Genomic DNA, 20213 nt, shown 5'->3' on the forward strand with positions numbered 1-20213 from the left:
CTTATATGTTCTTCACCAAGACACCATTCAGCCTGATGCTTTGAGTCTTATATGTTCTTCACCAAGACATCATTCAGCCTGATGCTTTGAGTCTTATATGTTCTTCACCAAGACAGCATTCAGCCTGATGCTTTGAGTCTTATATGTTCTTCACCAAGACACCATTCAGCCTGATGCTTTGAGTCTTATATGTTCTTCACCAAGACAGCATTCAGCCTGATGCTTTGAGTCTTATATGTTCTTCACCAAGACACCATTCAGCCTGATGCTTTGAGTCTTATATGTTCTTCACCAAGACACCATTCAGCCTGATGCTTTGAGTCTTATATGTTCTTCACCAAGACACCATTCAGCCTGAGGCTTTGAGTCTTATATGTTCTTCACCAAGACACCATTCAGCCTGATGCTTTGAGTCTTATATGTTCTTCACCAAGACACCATTCAGCCTGATGCTTTGAGTCTTATAAGTTCTTCACCAAGACACCATTCAGCCTGAGGCTTTGAGTCTTATATGTTCTTCACCAAGACACCATTCAGCCTGATGCTTTGAGTCTTATATGTTCTTCACCAAGACACCATTCAGCCTGATGCTTTGAGTCTTATATGTTCTTCACCAAGACACCATTCAGCCTGATGCTTTGAGTCTTATATGTTCTTCACCAAGACACCATTCAGCAACAGTGGGAGAGGCAGATGATAACTGAGTGAAATGCTGCTGTTATATAATTGAAATGACTGTAGACCACTGAGGCCGACTCGCCTCGTACCACGTGTGAAAATAGTAAAATAATGGCGGCTGGGAAGCTTCTTGAGAAATGCCTTTACAATGACGACACATCAGTCATCTGTTGGAAAAGGTTTGTGGAGCCACGATGACGAATGTAACTCTGTGTTTGAGCTCCTAAAGCAGACACAATGCAAATCCACGTGCACTCCTACGGCTTCAGCGCATTTATCTTTGCGTTATAGTATGATGAGTTGATGCCATAAACTCAGGCGTGTCCAAACCTTTTTGAATGGGGGGGCCAGATTAGATCATGTGAAAATACCTGGGGGCCAGATGCTTCCTCTCACATCATATATGGGTTATTTAAAAAAATCTCATATGATACAATTGTACTCGGAGGATTTTGTTTACCGTGTGAAAACATTAGTTCCGCCTGCGTTGTCTCTTGTCTTTTGCTTGTCGACAAACAGAATGATAGTGCCGTCATCGTAAGGTGAACGGAAATAAAACGCAAAGTGAACTTGCTTGATTAACCAATACTGTGTGGAGGGCCACATGCCGGTATTTTGAGAGACAAGCCGCGGGCCATTTAAGATCGGTCCGCGGGCCACAATTGGCCCCCGGGCCAGACTTTGGTCATGCCTGACTTATAGCATAGCATAGCCTCAGATGGCATACACACATTGCAAACGTAGCAGCTCTTCAGTCACACAACACTTTGTGAGTCACCGTAACCGTAACATCAGTGAGGACCTTTGCCAACTCACTGCTTGGTAGTGTCAGGCCACAAACAGCTGAAGCACAGGGAGAACATATATTGGAACCCTTGTTTGATTTCTACAGCTATCTTCTGTTGGGTTGCTCCAAGTGTGGTTATAATACACAATACAGTGATACTCAACCCAATGTGGCTCCTTTATGGGTAGTTGTGGCTCTTTTAAGTCCTACTTAAAATAAACAAATACAAATCTAAACAAACACTGATATATACAGTTGCTGTACAAAATGAAAGTATCTATTGCCAGACAGTCCAAATATGCTATATGGTATTAATTTGGATTGTTTTCTCAAATGTTTGTAACAGCCTGCATACTGTAGCAGCAACGATTTACAGTAATGGTAAAAAAATGGTAAATGGCCTGCATTTATATAGCGCTTTACAATCAGTAGGTACATTCACCCATTCATACACCGATGGCGGCAGGCTACCACGCAGGGTGCTGGCACACCATCAGGGGCAATTTGGGGTTCAGTGTCTTGCCCAAGGACACTTTGACATGCGGACTGGAGGAGCCGGGAATCGAACCACCGACCTTCTGATTTGTTAGACGACCCGCTCTACCTCCTGAGCCACAGCCGCCCTTACAGTAAGCATAATGTATATCTATTCTATACTGTAGGTATGTTTTAGCATAACACGTCCTTTCTTTTTATATGAATGCTCCATGTCGAAGCTTTATCCTGAGGCAGCGGGTGGGGTGGGGGTGAGGTCCACATACCCTGCATCCAGATAAGGTCCCAGCCAGGCAGTTTGGGCAGGAGCTGAGCTACGGAGGAGTGTTTTGACCAGCATGTTTACCTGCACACAGGACCGATTCACTGGGCTTCCCAGAAATATTGCTCTAATGAATGGACTGCACAAGTTCAAATAAAGGTACTTCTCAAATAAGTTCTGCCATCAGCTGACTACACCCAGGGCCGTAACCAGGCTTCCGAAATAGGGGAGGTCCAGCAAGGGGAGGCGGATTCTGAGTTTTTTTCCCCCCCTTTTTTAGCCATATTTAGAGTAATATATCATTTTAAATCAACATTAGGATTATACTGTTGTGATGTCATTATTCAGTATATTCTCTTTCATGTCACCACCTGCTCAGCTCTCCTGTCAACATAATTGTAACTAACAAACACAAACTGTTTTAGCCAAATTCATATCAAAATGACACCTACAAACACAGGTACACAACCCAAGCCGTACACAACACACAAAGTCATCATCGATAATAAAAAAAACATACAGAGGGACATTTATTTATTCCTGATAGGAACGATTGAAAAATAAAATAAAATATATTATGTTGTTTTTAACTTTACACCACCTCTTTTTGTTACTTATTGGGTCATGAAACTGAAACCATGCATATAGCCACCTGCATACCTGACTTCGGGAGCTTGGCAATTGGCATCATGCATGATTAGCCAGTAGCATCCCAACGTGTCACACAGGTAACATTACTTAAGAGACAGACTAGACACTTACTTTCTTGGTTGTTGCTAAAAAATCTGTCAGTGTCACTCACTGTCTGTCGTTCACTCGCTCACTGTCTCGCAGCTCGCTCACCTTTCAATTATCTCGCCAGGCAGACAGACAGTCATCACTCACCACCATGCTGCTGCTCTCTCGGAATCAAGTTACCGCGGAGGCGGCGTCAGATGACTTCCTGCCTGACCTGCCTTTCGTTTCAAAATAAAAGCGATCCCGTATTTTTCATGCTTTTCCATGCAGATTGTTTTATAAAAAGAAAAAAAAAATTCTCTCTGAAATATTAGGGGAGGTCCGGACCTCCCCGTCCTCATAGCTAGTTACGGCCATGACTACACCCACCGTTAAACTCTGTCTGTGTCTCTATGCACCTCCCTGAGTTACATCATAGTAAAGGCAAATTATTTCTAAAAGGTCCTTAATTAAAGTAATTTTGTCCTATTGGTGAATACTGGCGTCCATTTTTGTGTCAATGAAATCAAGAGAATATAGCACATTTTATGATGTGGACACTTAATTCAGTACATGAGGCTGCATTATGCAACACAAGCCCTTATCAAAGAATGTGCATTGATAAGAAGTGACAGCGCGCAGCAGTAGCGCTGCGCCTCCGCCATTTTGGCCCCTAAGGAGACCAAACCTGTCTGTCTATATGGTGAAAACAGCATCCAGTAAAACGTCCCACATACAAAGGTACCTCTGCCAGTTGAACAATGAAGAAATATAATACATTTGCATACTATTCTAACTATTTACTTATTTATTTATTCAATCTATGAAAGAATAAAAGCAGAAACATGTAGGCTTAAACATGTTCTGAAACATTCATTATGAATTTCATTTATTAAATAACAAATGCAGCACTTTGAAATCATGCGTTCAGATTTACAAATTCAATTTACTGATTCATTTATTTACTTTTAAAAACATAGGCTATATTTATCGATGAAAGCTCGGCTCCAAGTGTCCTCACATAAAGCTTACATTGCTGTAAAAATTAACTGACTACAACAGTATATATCCAAGGGGGGCTGATTTTAGGGGCCAATATGGCGGCGGTGTTGCTTTGGCGCTACCACAGCGCCTCTAGCGGCTGTTTCCAAAAATGCATCAGTGTCGTGTCGGCTCTTTCCTCCCACGCTCTTTGCCCTTCTTATGGAAGAGCATATTATAAACTAGCACTCGCACAGGGGTCAACCGAACCCCCTCCCCTCTTCATTAATGAATGGGTCACAAGGCCAACACGGCCCAACTGGTCCTGTGGGGTGACATTCTAGGAGCCCCTATTCATCTTATGTTCCAACGCAGGGGTCAGCCAATTACTTCCTATTGTGTTTACACTTCCTGTGACAGTACAGTAATTATATTGTGTTCATTGTGTTAGCCTAATGAGAATTAAGCTGTGTGCAGACTCCTAAGAGCCACCAGTTAGTCAGACTAGTTTTGAACGGGAAGTTGTAACACAACAGGGTCAAGTGGGCGGGGCTACATAAGGTGAATAAGCTCCCATTTGTCAGCGGGCTAAACACAATGCTACACACCAACAAGACGTGGGGGCATGGATATACTGGCTGGAGGCCTTGTGGAGGAAAGAGAAGAGAACGGGTGATAAAGTAGTAGGGTCTCTATAGGCTCATTACACAGCAACCTTTTGAGGTGGTAAAGCAGGAAATAACACAGGTGTAATCATTAGCATTAATGAGGGCACCTGGCACTGGAACCCCTAAACAGAATGGAAGCATAATTAATGGCATTAGCGTACAGCTGCTTTACTTCCTGCTTTTACCACCTCAAAAAGGGTTGCTGTGAAATGGGTCCATAAAGGAAGACGAGGGGATTTGAAGCTACAGCAGAGGGGAAAGCAGGAGAACAACGGCCGAGACGAGAGGAACGAGGAGAACATCTGAGGGGTCGGGGGGCAGGTCATGTTCCAGGCTGAACAAGGGAGAGAAAGAAGGAGACAGGCAGAGACAGCGCTACACCACCACACCAGCACCTCAGGATCTGCTCTGCCATCGTTAGGAAGTTATATCGGCAACCACAAAGCAGCAGCATCTGTTGTAAATTTAACCCCCCCCCCAACACACACACACACACACACACACACGCGCACACGCGCACACACACACACACACACACACACACACACACACACACACACACACACACACACACACACACACACACACACACACACACACACACACACACACAGACACAAAGGAAAAGCAGTGGCCTTGAAGTCTACAAATAGCTTTCCTTGCATAATTTTTTGGCAGCCTACAAGAGCCTCAGATAGTGACGCCTTTACGTTGTAAAAGTGGGCTTGTGGCTGGAGGGTCACCGGTTTGAATCCCCAGACAAGCTCGGGAAACCGAGGTGGGGAAAGTGAATAAAGTCATTATCTTCCCTCCATCAACATCTACTGTTAAGGTGCCCTTGAGCAAGGCACTTAAGGCCCCAGAATACTCCTGTGGGGTTTTCTACTGGTTGTAGCCTACTAGCAGCTGGAGTGAACATGTGCAACTCTGTGTGAAGCTGGGCCCTGCTGGAAAAAGCATGCATACTCAGCAAACTTTGGATAAATACAAATTATTTAAAATTTGTTTTAAGAAAATTACATTCAAAGTGCCAACTACGACAGGGGCAATGTTGATGCAAATAAACAAAGCTAAACGTGTAACTCATGAACATCAGCTTGAAGAGAAAAGTCCCATGGAAGTTTTAGCCTCTGGGTCTAAACGTTTGTTCTCTTTATCTAATTGATAAACAAGTTAAAACTTCTGTCGGGAGGTGTGCATGTGCTGCTGCCTCAGGATTGGATGGCATCTGATCTGTTGGCCTGTTTGGATTGGCTGAAAGGGATTGGATTGGCAAAAGGCCAATGAGGCCGACCACATTAATGCCTTCAGCCCCACTAGACAATGTACAACTAGGGAGGGATAAACTCTGCAAGAGAACGTGAATGCAGCTGTACAGCGTGTTCTCTTCAGGGTCTATATACAGTAATGCTACCTACAGGCCTTACTGTACCCAGTTTACTGTACCCACTTCCTGTCAGGTCATTTTCACCAGTTTATGCGCTGCAGCAACTGCCAAGTATGATCAAAATGCACGCACATCTGCATGTCATTCATATGTACAGTATATTGATTTAGCAGATGCACTTACTATTCATTTGTAACTGATTGGAACTGCAGAACATTTTGACTGTCTGGAAAGAACTTTTGCAGGACGCTTGCATAACATCCTCTAAAGGCCGACGAGAGAGAGAGAGAGAAGTGGGAGATCCAGGCAAAATTCCTGAACCTTGCAAGATAAACAGCAGCAGCAGGGGAAGGAGAGCTTCTGCCAACAAAATCCCCCTAGAACTGGTATGACCCAGTTCAGGCCAAATAACCCCTTTCTCTGAACTCTGCCAGCACTGGCCTGCTTGCTCAAAGGTCCCTAGTTGTAGGGTGTCTACAGATACATTTCATTTATTGACCAATGAGTAGAGAATATGTCTGCATTGTGTGTTGGCAATCTTTTTTGCACAAACCTCATGTCTCCACTGCATGACAGTTTTGGTTGTCATAGTTCAAACAGCAGAAATTGGGAGTAACTAAATTGCTACTAACGAGGTTTAGCTGCGTCTCTTTTTGTCTGGGAGTACAGAGCAGACTGCAATGATCATGACCTGAGAGTCTCATTTTAGCATGGGACGTTCTACCTTGAAGCAGAGATGCTCACAAGTCATTTTTTGCAAGTCCAAGTCAAGTCTCAAGTCTTTGGTCACAAGTCCAAGTCAAGCCTCAAGTCTCTATGGATGAGCGTTCTATCATCTGCTGCATGTCATCCGGTCTGCTTAGAACACTGCATAGCTAAAACTAAGCAATTCAAAGCATGTACTGTATTATCCTCAGTCCTTATCTATTAGAAGAACACAGCGGCAGCAATGATTAGAGATGACATTAGTAGACATTTCCTTCATGTTAATGCACCAAAAAAAAAGAAGATAAAATAAAGAAAAATAAAGATTGTTCACAAGTCCCAAACCTTCAAGTCCAAGTCAAGTCTGAAGTCTTTGAGGACGAGTCTTAAGTGAAGTCTCAAGTCACTGTGTGTGTGTGTGTGTGTGTGTGTGTGTGTGTGTGTGTGTGACTTAAGTGCAACTCAAGTCCAAGTCTCAAGTCCAAGTCCCCATCTCTGCCTTGAAGACCCCTGCTTTAAAGGACTTTTATTTTGCACTTTATCCATCTTCTGCTATTGACGTGATCGCTAATGCGATTCATTGAATGTGCAGAGACAAACACTAGGGGCAGAGGAGAGGGGGAGATCATTCCAGATCAGCAAGTAGTACTCACTTCCTATACTGCTGCCTACCACTGCAAAGAAAGAGAGGAACATACTTCAATGTAGCCGAGAGTTTACCATGTTACATACATATTGAAACGTCAGCTCGACGAGGGGGTCCAAGGGAGTCCCCAGCAAAATGAGTCAATTGTGTGATTTCACTATGATTCCAATGACTGAAAAGTTAGCCTATTAGCCCTCGTTTACACCATACGCCAAAGCCACGCTGAAGTCACACTGAAGCCAGGCGAGACCGTTCACACCAGCCGCACACCACGCCACGCTGAAGCCACGCTGAAGCCACGCTGAAGCCACGCTGAAGCCAGGCGAGACCGTTCACACCAGCCGCACACCACGCCACGCTGAAGCCACACTGAAGCCACGCTGAAGCGATAGCTCCGGATTCTGTTCTATTTTCCAAGCTTGCAGCGCGCTGAACACCGAGCTGCCAGGCATGAAGTCAATGCAAGTTGTGGGCGGGGGGACAAGGCGCGAGGCGCTGAGGAAAAGAGCGTGCTTCTTGTGTGACCGGTTTAGCGTGACACTCAACTGCTGTTCAGCTCTGCTTCTGAATAGAACAAAGGCTTAGGAGATCATGTCATGGATATACTGTACTTTGGTCATAGCTTTCACGCTCTTCTGTTATCTCCCCATCTACATTATTGTAGGCTATGCTTTTGCTGTTCATGCCATCAGCTGCAGTGTAGCTCTACAGCGCGCACAGAGAGAGGGCTTTGACGCCTGAGTATTTTTTTTATTTTTATAAATTAAGTGCTAAATGTGTGTGCTTAACAAATCAGCCAGCTACAGATAGATCCGCCCATATGATCTATCATTTTTAAAATGTCACATAACACAAATGTTATGTCTAAAAGTTGCTGTTCAGTTCATAACAATCGAGAATTGAGCAATAGCTGCGAATAGTGTCCTCTAGAGAGAGAGTGGCGTCGACCAACATTAGCCAATGAATAGCCAAGAAGGGGTCTCGTGCTACTTTTGAGTGCTAAAATAAAGCTGATAATGTAATGTAAAAAGCCCTTTCAAAGTACAACACAAACTGTCCATTTTGCTATTGGAGTGAATGGAGATGTCCCCACTCTACATGGCTCTGGCTGCGACCAGATATGTGAATTTGTGTGACATCATACACTCCATTGTGATGTCATCCACTCCATTGTGCCAAACTTCAGCCTCCTAGGGCGAAAACTGTGCCCGTTAAAGGGTGAACTTTTTGTGGATGGACCAACCGACCAACAACCAACCAACCAAGCAACCAACAACCAACCAAGCAACCAACAACCAACCAAGCAACCAACAACCAACCAACCAACCAACCAACCAACCAACCAACCGAGTGACTTATAGAGCTGCTGGCCATGCTGGCCGCAGCTAAAACATTTATGAATATCAAGGAAATTTGTCAAAATAATGGAAAGAAAAACTTCCACACTAAATTACAGGTATTCACAGTATGCTAAATGAAAATCTGAAAATCACTCAGGAAAAGTGCGAGAGGAGTCCACAAGCGATCGGGAGTCAATGCGAGGCACCGTGTATGAGTAGATGCCGTTAATGTGTGATTTCAAGCGTTAATGGTGAGCTTAGCGCATATTGAAATCAGTACTGCATTGTTGTTCGTTGGACTATCAACAGTCAACACCAATCTTGGTGCAGTCCTGTGTTGTCACTGATGTGCTCTGTTTTAAGGTCATAGGCCACTGTGAAGTGGACATCTGATAGATTGAATTTGGTCAAAATCTGATTAGCTAATAACTAGCGTTTTTTTTCAAATGTCAAACCAAATTATAACTTTGTTCATGCATGTCCATCGACCATGCATACCAAATGTGGTGTTATTTGGACTTACGGTTCAGGAGAAGACTTACAGAGGTTTTCCAAAATTTACAAGATGGTGGACAATCTACCCAGATGGCCCTTTTGGGTCCCAATTGCAAATTTGTTCGGTGTAACAAAAAACAGCGACATACCCAGTTTCAAGTGTCTAGGTTAGTTAGGTTAGCTAGTGTGCTGCATAATAGCGCCCCCTGTGGCCAAAATGTGACAAAGGAACTCTAAAACAAATGGTACCGGCACCACATTTGTTTTAGAGTTCCTTAGGCGTTTGAAAGGCCCGGACTCTCGTTCGCATTCAGGGTTTGTTAGAGAGGTTTGATCGTGGAGCCCACATCCACTTCCATGGGGCCCCGAGTGAAGTCCAACTCCACTCGACTCCACTCGGGGCGATCAAGGGGACCCTCTCAGGGGTTAGTCAGTGGGTTCAAATAACCGGCCCGTTGGCATTCTTGTAATCTTGTTGCGTACATTGCCACAGGCATGTCTATCAGAACATGATCTGATCTTTGAGCACTTCCGAGTATCTCATCTGGTGACATGAAGAAGAACCTTGTGCCTTGAAGCAGCCTTGAACTCTGTTTTCTTATACTGTATATAGCCTTGCCGGCATTGGGAGTGTGACATCACTGATGATGTCATAACTCACATCTCTCATCCCCGCTTGTTGATGTCACACTGTCGGTGATGTCATAGATCCAATTGTGATGGCATCGGTGATGATTGTCCGACGATGTCATGTTGCCCATAGTCTGGCATTGTCTGCTCTGGTTATGACATCTTGGTCGGAATTGCCAGTGCTATGTCACAGGTCGCATTGTGATGTCATTGTCATTGCCCATTGTCATTGGCGCGGTGATGATGTCATCACTCTCGATAGATCCAGGAACATCCCCTAGGGACCTAGCTGGGCGCAGCGTAAGCTCCGGAGAGCGGCCAGCGAATTGGCATTGAGGCGAACCCTTTGTAACAAAGGCATTCCTGAGATATCGCGTTAACGAGCTTGAAAATTGCGTTGGAGAGGTCACAGTGACCTTGACCTTTGATCACCAAAATCGAATCAGTTCATCCTTGTGTCCAAGTCGACGTTTGAGCCAAATTGGAAGAAATTCCGTCAAGCCGTTCCTGAGATATCGCATTAACGAACTTGGGAATAGCGTTCGTGAGGTCACAGTGACATTTGACTACCAAAATTGAATCAGTTCATCCTTCAGTCCAAGCCGACGTTTGAGGCAAATTTGATGAAATTCCGTCAAGGTGTTCCTCAGATATCACATTAACGAACATCAGACGGACGGACGGACGGACAACCTGAATCCATAATGCCTCCGGCCTGGCTATCGTCAACGGAGGCATAACCAAATTGAATGAGCTAAAATGCATTCTTCTGGTTTTCACTTGAGCAGACGCTTCAAGGGTTGTTGACATGTCTTTTCATACTTTTGGAGTGTGTTCAGCCATTGAAAAACACAGAACACACGACCAGTGTGCATCAAGAGCAGATGTACAAGTATAAACATGAATGTTCAGATACAAAACCTGTTGCATTGACAATGCGATTGGCGCGGACTGTCCCGTGAGGAGTCTGGACGTCCCACTTCCCGTCGGCGGTGGGGGTGAGGCCGGACACCGGGGCTGCGGTGTAGATCTGGGCACCATACATGCGCGCCCCAGCAGCCATCGCCATCGTCAGAGAGTAAGGGTCAATGTGGCCGTCTCCTGGGTTGTACAGACCTGCCAGCACCTGAAAATGTACATAGACTCTCTCATAACACATACACAAATACATCATATTCATCACCACCATTGATGGTGTGTTGAGAAATCCAGATTCTGATTCAATTTTATTGCCACAGTAGGTAATCAGTAGGGCTGTGCTCGACCAAAGATTGTCTTGGTCGACGAATAAATTAGTTCAAGCAATTAATCGATTAGTTGATTAGTCATCGTGTCCAGATATGCTTACACACATGAGAGGGCAAGGACACACACACATGCACGCACGCACACACGCACGCACGCGCACACACACACACACACACACACACACACACACACACACACACACACACACACACACACACACACACACACACACACACACACACACACACACACACAAAGAGAGAGATTTGTTGCTTTGTAGTTGATGGCATCAAAATCTCACTACAGCCAGGTAGCCAAAGTTGGTGAGTCTAATAACTTTTTAACAAGGCACAGCTCCTGAATGGAGTTTGAGTGTTGTTGTCTTTTCTTCCTGCCACCAACCGACTAATGAGAACTTGGTGGACTAATGGCCTAACCGGACTAACCGGCTGCATTATGGGTCCGTGCAGCTGCCTGAACAGACCCACTCCCATGCGCCATCCGACAAAAATAGAACAGGTGCGTATTTTTCAGTACCGCATGTATTGCCCATCTATTTACCGGATCCGCACAGACATTGGTTTTAAGAATCTTCACATCAACTAATCGATTAATCGACTAATAGGGGCAGCACTAGTAATCAGATTACACATTACAAATTATTTGTCTTTGTGTAATTTTGCAGTGTAGTGGTTACATCAATAGTTAGAGAACAAAACAATACAGAAAGACAATCACACACAAAAATGAAGGTGTATTTCTTAAAGTGACATGATGGGGGAGGGGATTCATGTCATAAGTGACATTTAATAAAAAAAATATGTTGGTCAAAACGTTTCTTCATCATTCTTGACCCATCTCAATTTAAGTTATTTCAGATGATGACATGAAACTCCATACTCTTGTTCTTGTTAAAGTCGAACTGAACCTGTTCGTCACGTGCATAATGAGTCCGTTTCAGACTGAAAACATAGTTTGTCTAAGATGACAGATTGAGAGGCGGGTCATAGTATCATGTTGATGATTTTATTTGACAATTCTGGGGGCTGGATTGGGCTTTGGCCAATCCTGGCGTGTTCCGCCTCCAAATCGAGTGGGATTCAGTGTGTTGTGGCGCTCCCCTCGTGAAGAGCCTTTTGACGGGAGGAGTGGAGCTCAGCGACCTGCAGGCAGCCAGCTGCCTTTGTGTTGCCGAGCGGAGAGTGCAGCACGTCGGCCTGGAATCTCCGAAGTGCGACCCCTGACAACCAAGCTCTCGGATGCGCGCGCCAGTATCGCTGCTGTAACGATACGATATCCCTGGAATGCGCGTTTTAACGAGCCAGTTACATTTCTTTGCATTCTTAGAGATTATAGTTTTTGTTTTTTGTTCATGTTTCTAACACTTGGCCAAGTTAGTAGTTAGTTTATGGGATCGGAATTCTGCCAGATGACAGGCACTAGGCGCCATTTTCTACTTCATTTGGAAGAGAAAATTATCCTGAAATGAAGATTTGATTGACAGCTGCATGTCGTGATATGATTGGTTGAAATGGGGTAGAAATTTGATAGTACTAGGTGACGTCAGCAAACTGTACATTACTGTTATCAATGAAATCTTGAAAAATGAACTTTTGATGTGAAAAAGTGTGAAAAACTAAAGAAATTAGATTGTTGTGATTTTGTTTACATACATTATTAAATAGGTGCACTGCATACCCAGGTATTTGAACTAAAAGAAAAGAAAAGTCATTTTTGGGTTCAGCTCGACTTTAAATTGTTGTTTTTGAGTCTATTTCTGCCATAACTGCACTTATGGCTGTGTTTACTCTTCTAACGTTAACGTTATACCGCTTGTTGCTTCGGGAGACGCCATTACTGTTTTGCCAGCGGTGGCCTTGATTGGCTCGGTTGCATCATCAACCACTACGCAGTCCTTGATTGGCCCGTTTACATTGTTATTTCAGGAAATAGATGTGGGCGGCTGCAAGTCCACACTGATAAGTAGAGCGTAACAGAAGAATGTGAGGTCACATGATCATCAGGATGCTTTTGACCAGGCTAGGCAAACACTAAATAATGTATGTGCAGGATGAGGCACTGGTTCTGACAGACCTTGTCCATGTTGAGCAGAGGGAAAAGTTCGTGGACTTTTTCTGGTGTGATAAGGAACTGCGGCGTTGGATGCCAGTGCGTGCGGCTCATCTGGTACTTCAGCTCATCCACTCGAACTGGCGTCGAAGCAATACGGATGCTACCTGGCTGGTGGAAGCCCACTGCCTAACGGAGAAAGACAATACGATGAAATACAAACACGCAGACGCACACATCAAAACTGTGAAAGATGAGAAAATGCACCTTACCTGTCCGGTCTCAGCCTCCAGGCTCTCATACAGTTTAATGCTGTTATAGTGAACCTTCTTCAGGTTGATCCCTGGGTGGTAGTATGCTGTCAAACCAGCCTGAAACACAAAACAAACTCCCCGTCGTCATAAATGATCATCTCAAACAAACACACAAGACACATACATGTAGACACAACACGCATACACTCCATCTTGATATGTGTCATCTGTAATAGGGATGTTAATGATTAAATCGATCGTTAAGAATTTGATCGATCAAACTATATGTTAACCGATTAATCGACAATGTAGGCTATGTGCTATTTTCTAATTTTTATTTTCTTTGCTGAAATGGTTTAACACCACAAGGGCGAAATTTAACTTTCACTGCTCATACAGAGGAAGAAGAAAGCCAAGCTAGCAGACAGAAAGCCCAGTGTGGGAGAATTACACCCAAAGACAACAGTGTTCATTGTAAACATTGTAATACAATGTTGAAATATCTCACGTCCACAAGCACAATGACAGCTAATGCAGGAAGTTTAGTTGGTTGATCAACTTGTTGGGTAGGCCTGCATTTTCTATTTTGTATGTCAAAAGCTGTTTTTTAATATAACCATCAATCAATTAATTGGTCGTTAGCCTGACCAATTAATCAATTAAGGAAATTGATAAGAAATGTGCATCCCTAACCTGTAAGCAATCTGATGTAACTGCCATCTCTTCTATATAGGCTACATGTTGAACCAATAACTAATAGAGCAAGCACTTACAATCTTTTTTTTTTAAACAATAAGATGTTCGCCATCACATTTTAATCACACCCACTTCCCGTGAATGGGAGTGTAATAAGGTCAGTGGCACACACCACCAGCTATGTATTGAATAGTATAGAGTGAGAGGGTAACCGGATAAGGGTCAACATGTGGCTAATGTATTTATAGCATTACGCAGCAGTGGCTTCAAGAGAAGAAGCAAGTGGGTCAAGTCCTCAGAAGTCCTACAGTATATCATTGACAGCTGCCCCCGGTGGCTAACAGAGAAGGCTGTAAACACCCTCCCTGCTCATGTCGAGGGAGGGAGAACCCCTCCGTGTTTGTCATTTGCAACATAACTAGGTGTAGGCATTCTCTAACTGTAGTAAATGTCTGATTACAGTTAGGCCTACTACTTTTGCTGATATCAACTATGTACCTCCCTTTCTCCTCCAACACCATGCAGCAATGTTGCCCTATGGTCTGCAGTGCAGCATGGGTGTTTCCCCAACTACTGCAACTTGTAAATATCGACAGAACGTCACATCACACAAAATATATTCAGACAGCATTCATACACATAGCCTATACTCAGGCAAACAGAACTGATTCTGGGAATCGGAAAAAATCTCTGAAGGCGGCTACACATGCAGGCTTTCAGAATGAGAACTGAATGGACTGCAGTGTTCTGCAGCAGAAGTGGTAGTGTATGCCATGTGGCACAGACCACTGTTTTGTTATTTTGATATACTGTATCCACCTCCGCATTCAACATGTACTGTGATCGCTGTGCATAAACACAACACAGCCCTTGTTGGGGTCCCAATGCGGGGGCCCGATGCCATCAGAAAGTGCCATTGGCAGACCTACAGCGTGCCAGGTGGAGCCAGCCGTCAGCTCGGACTTCTCCAGGAGGACCACATCCTTCATGCCAGCTTTGGCCAGGTGGTACGCCACGCTGACGCCCACACAGCCACCGCCGATGATGAGCGTGTCTGCAGTGTCCTTCCACCGCTTCCCCAATACTGTCGACGCATCACTGACGAAGGGAAGGAATTAAATAAATCAGTTAAAATTGATTAGCTCTATATATTTCAGAATTCAAATAAATCGGTTAAAATTGAGCTATAGTAAAGTGGGCATAAGCTGTGCATGACATACAAATTATTTTTTTCATGACAAAGGTGACATGTTGAGGACCCCTAATTTAGTGCACATTTAGAGCCACAGTCCCTATTTGATTTGATTTTCTCTCTCACACCCAAATATATGAAAAATATTTTTTTTATTGTTAATATGATTTTGCCCATAATTCCATGACTGTAGCCTGTAGGCGGCTTTAGCTCAGGAGGTAGAGCGGGTCGGCCAATGACGCAAGGGTTGGCGGTTCGATCCCCGCTCCCTCCCAGCTGCCGTCGCTGTGTCCTTGGGCAAGACACTTAACCCTCCTTGCTCCCGATGGTGTGTAGGCACCCTGCGCGGCAGCCTGCCGCCATTGGTGTATGAATGGGTGAATGTAGACTATCTACTCATTGTAAAGCGCTTTGGATAAAAGCGCTATATAAATGCAGACCATTTACCATTTACCATTTAGCCTATTGTATGAAGAGAGAGATAACTATGATCAAAAATAGTCTAATAACAGTCTACATGAAATACATCTCATTTTGTTAAATTAATATAAAGTCATCAATTTGCTGGAACCTCCTCAAGGACCCCTGGTGGTCCCCCGGACCCTACGTTGAGAACCACAATCGAGCTGAGACGTGCTTGAGGAAAATGACAAGTTGCTTGCGCCGGTAAAAGCGAGTGCCTCACCCCTCTTCAGCTTGTTGTCTTGAAGTGCAACATATAGTTCGCGTAGGAAGCCTTGCGACCCCCCGACATGCGGGCACGTGTCTGCGCAGATTGGTGTTGATTAGGTTAAATATCCGCGACATGGCTGAGATATAGAAAAAGAAAGACGCGACTCAAAGCATGCTAAGCCCGGATCTCACTAAAGCCCAACGTTGTCCTGCTGTAGCTCCAAATATATCGATCCTGCATTAACAGATGCGACAAGAACGCCCACAAGTCGCGAACCAAAGTCAACACATGCAGGCAGCCTGCAGTGAAACTTTAGCCAGGTCCACCCCGTCAAGTTAACGCTTTGCGTGCTGAAACGTCAAATGTGGGCAACGTCCTCCTGTCTACTGTAGCCTGCCTACTGGAAAACAATCTCTGAATCGTTGCAGCCTACTCGTAAAAAATCCTCCGTTAGGGTGACCAAAGTAGCTCAGATGCATGACAGACCATTGGTTATACACTATATTTACTTAGTAGCCTACTATTACAACATTGACGCAAGATCCATTTTCCCTAGCAGATAGTAAGTAGTAAAACTGTAAAAGGAACTAGAAAAGAGATTATTATTCCAAAGATGTTATTTTGCATGTTATTTGTGTCTGGGTGAATCATGAGGTTAATTCACAAACAAAGCAGTGTTGAAAACATTTTTTTTAATCAGTTCCTGCTGTATCCAGTCCACATAGCCTATCTGTCAGCTGTCCTTGAGCCTTGTTGTATTGCAACACAAACCTTAGACCCCCTGGAATAGCTGCAACCGGTTTGAGCTGGGAATTGATCTATAAGTCAATGGAATTTATGTTGATAACAAATTGCCTAAACACTAAAATGTGGAAAATATATGATTTTAACTGTAAGAGTATGAGTTAATTTTTCACTCACAAATTTTATTCATCTGTCTTCACATAATAAGCCTAAAGTTATCTATTACCCATATTTTGCCAACATATTCATATTCATCATCATCATTGTCATTACTGGAGATGAGAGATACAATTAATAATGTACAAATCCAAACAATCCTTATTAAGTGGGGTGCATCCACTTCTATAAGTGACTTTGTGTGTCTGTCTGTCCGTCCGTCCGTCCGTCCGTCCGTTATGGCATGGGTTGTCCCTTATGGCACGGGATTTTGTTATGGCATGGGCTCACAATTGCTCAAGTAACATCACTGATGACATCATTACTGATGGCATCATCATTGAAGATGTCACAATGTCTATGTGACAACAAACGCACCCGACTGACCCTGTACTGATTGGATGGGCTGTGAACAAGAGTTGTCCAATTTATAACCTCAGCAGGGAAGGATTTATGACATATCTGATGACATCACTGATGTCACAATGTCATAGACTGACATCACTATCATAGTGTCTGTCATAAATTCTTGATGACATCACAATTGCTCCAGTGACACTGGACCACTCGACAATTGTGGGGCATGACATCCAGTGGGCATGACATCATCAATTGCTATGACATCATCAGTCGGTGGTGTTTGCATGCTCAGATGATGGATTGTGGTAGTTTACAAATACAGTTTGTGTGGGACGCCAAGGCAGAATCGCAGTCCTATTATATATTAAAATATATAACATAGAAATAGAAAAACTATGATAAAACTCCCATACATTGTTTGTTCTTTCTAGTGAGAGTCTCTTTCTAGATTTTAGCTGGGCAGTTATACAAAATATAGCCTGCACAACACATGGGTTATTGATGTACTGATTCAGGATTTTTATTATTTTATTTTTATTATTTATTTATTTATTTATTTATTTATTTATTTATTTATTTATTTATTTATTTATTTATTTATTATTATTATTATTATTTTATTATATTTATACAGATAACACAAAGCAATTTTCCATTGGTTTAGCAAAAGAGAACACATAATCTGTTTGTAAACACATTCGTTTGTTTGAAAACAAAGTTTGTTCAAAGTCGTTTATTTAATGATCACGTCTTGTGCTCATGTTGTTAACCTGTCCTGCAATGACAGCTTAAAAAAAGGACTGTGGAAATAAGAACTTGAATAGCCCGACTCAAGGGATGACAACAACCTTGTGTTTAAGGTAAGTACTGTTTCACTGTGATTGCTACTGTATGAAAAAGTAGGGCCTTGTTGAATGGAGCCTGCAGTGCCATAGGATGTTCCGGTGAGACTATGATTGAGTGAAACAAATGAGTAGTCGAATTCTGAGGCTACGCAAATCACTGCATATCTTTCACAGCTTGTGGATTCATACGTTTTCTTTTTCACAAAATTGTTCCAAGTGTGTTTTCCAGGGGTTAGGGATCGTTTCACTATTCAAAATGTTAATCTTCATCACGGTTTATGACTTCTGCCCATCAAATTAACCACACCTCCATGTCCCACAAGCACAAGGCTTCCTGTTCATTGCTCACACAACATAATGAATCAACAGAATACACCACATAGTGAGATAGCTGACATACAAACTCCCCTAAATAAACTAATTCTGAAAGAATTTTCTTAAAAATAATGATGGCAAATAAAATCAAGTTGACATTACACGTTGAGCAGTATATTGAACGATCTCAGTTAAATGCTTATTTAATTCATAACTTCTCATTGATTGAATTACTCTTCTATTTCCCACAACATAAAAGTATTGCCTCAGAGTATCCATTATTAATTCAGTTCAGTGGTGTAGTCTACGTCAGTGGTTCTCAAATGGGGGTCCGGGGACCCCCAGGGGTCCTTGGGGGGGTTCCAGGGGGTCCCCAGCCAAAAGGGGGGTAATTTATTTTCGCTATAATTCCATCCACAAGTAACACAATGACTATTTTGGTCATGGGTTTCATACACTTTCTGTAATAAAACATCTAAAAGCATCAATCTTATTATCATATGGGGAACTGTGGGACAAAATCCTATCAAATAGGGGTCCGTGGTCTAATATTTGTCAGTTTAGGGGTCCCTTATGTGAAAAAATTTGAGAACCACTGGTCTACGTGATACGCAGGTATACGCAGTATACCCACGAGGAAAGCTCCAGGATTTGAGTATACCCACTTAAAAATGTGCAAGGATACTATCAATATAGTTTTGTGACAGAACTTTCACTTCATAACGGTCCAATGCTCATGTTAATGCCAACATTCACCACAGAAGCAGCACACATTTAAATGATCCGCTTCAATATTTTTTTTATTTACAGTTTTGTGTTAATACATAGACAGTGTGAGACAAAGAGGGAAAGAGAAAAAAGAATCATAAAAACCATGGAAATTAGACAGTGACAACAACAAAAACAAGACAAATCAAGACAAAACAAAACAAGAGGCTACCAGACATATTATGCTTTTTTTAGATATGCGGTATCTTTCAAAAGGTTACCCATCCCCCCTAACCTCGTCGAGGCAGGCCAGAAACGGGTCCCAAACAATCAGAAACCTCCCCAGTGAGTTGGTCCTCAGGAACCGGAGTCTCTCCATCTGTATAACAGAGGTCATGTCCACCAACCACAGTTGGAAAGAGGGTGGGGAGGGGGACTTCCACTCCTGCAGTATCAGTTTCTTAGCAACTGATCCACTTCTACCAGGGTCTTCACTGTTGGTGAATCCATCTGCACTGATACAGGTTTTGCACACAACACATTATATAGGATGATGATCTGTCTGGTTTTGAATTATCACTTGCCTCAAATCAAAATTAAATTGCGTCTGTGGTCTGCTATTGAATTACCCCAAAAGTAAACAAGGACACACATGTTCAGGTTTGTTTATTTATAGGCTATGGTCTATATTATTTAAAGAGAGAGGGAGAGAGCTCAATATGTAGGTCTCCTGTAGGCCAGTGATTCCCAACCCTTTTCATATCAAGGACCCCTGATTTGAGAGGCCGCTCGCCACTTGCCTGATTTTGACCCCTGATTTGGACTCTCAATAGGTAGAGATAATGGGATCAAAACAGTCATTCTTCTAATCTACACTCTCTATTGTATTTCTTGCAAATGAAATAATAGTCCCAACTCCAAGCTGAAACTTATACCCACTAGAATAAACCATACTTCACCACTGATTCAGTTAAATCACCACGGAACAAAATGTTACAAATAGCCTATTCCATTGAAGTATCCATGCACAATAGTCCTGTGCCCAAACTTGCATGATGGTTGGGGGGGGTGGGGGTGGGGGGGGTGTCTGGGAATTATATAAGAGGCAGGCGTTTCTTTTAGTGACATCAAGAGCACCACACCCCTTTTTTTGGATTCTTA

At 43.1% G+C, this 20213-nt stretch overlaps 1 protein-coding gene across 1 annotated transcript in view; it reads right to left on the reverse strand.

Moving 5' to 3' along the window:
• dmgdh (dimethylglycine dehydrogenase) overlaps nucleotides 1-16058 on the reverse strand; it is a gene marked incomplete at its 5' end in the record, with an annotated part of 29016 nt that extends 12958 nt beyond the window's left edge. Inside the window, 5 exons of the mRNA XM_083641349.1 lie at nucleotides 10713-10917; nucleotides 13134-13298; nucleotides 13382-13480; nucleotides 14989-15157; nucleotides 15937-16058. Coding sequence (XP_083497475.1) covers nucleotides 10713-10917; nucleotides 13134-13298; nucleotides 13382-13480; nucleotides 14989-15157; nucleotides 15937-16058 — 760 coding nt within the window. The remainder of the gene's footprint in view (nucleotides 1-10712; nucleotides 10918-13133; nucleotides 13299-13381; nucleotides 13481-14988; nucleotides 15158-15936) is intronic.
• Nucleotides 16059-20213: the final 4155 nt, after the last annotated feature.

Source organism: Poromitra crassiceps, assembly GCF_964638095.1.
Source record: "Poromitra crassiceps genome assembly, chromosome: 8".
Lineage (NCBI taxonomy): Eukaryota > Metazoa > Chordata > Actinopteri > Beryciformes > Melamphaidae > Poromitra > Poromitra crassiceps.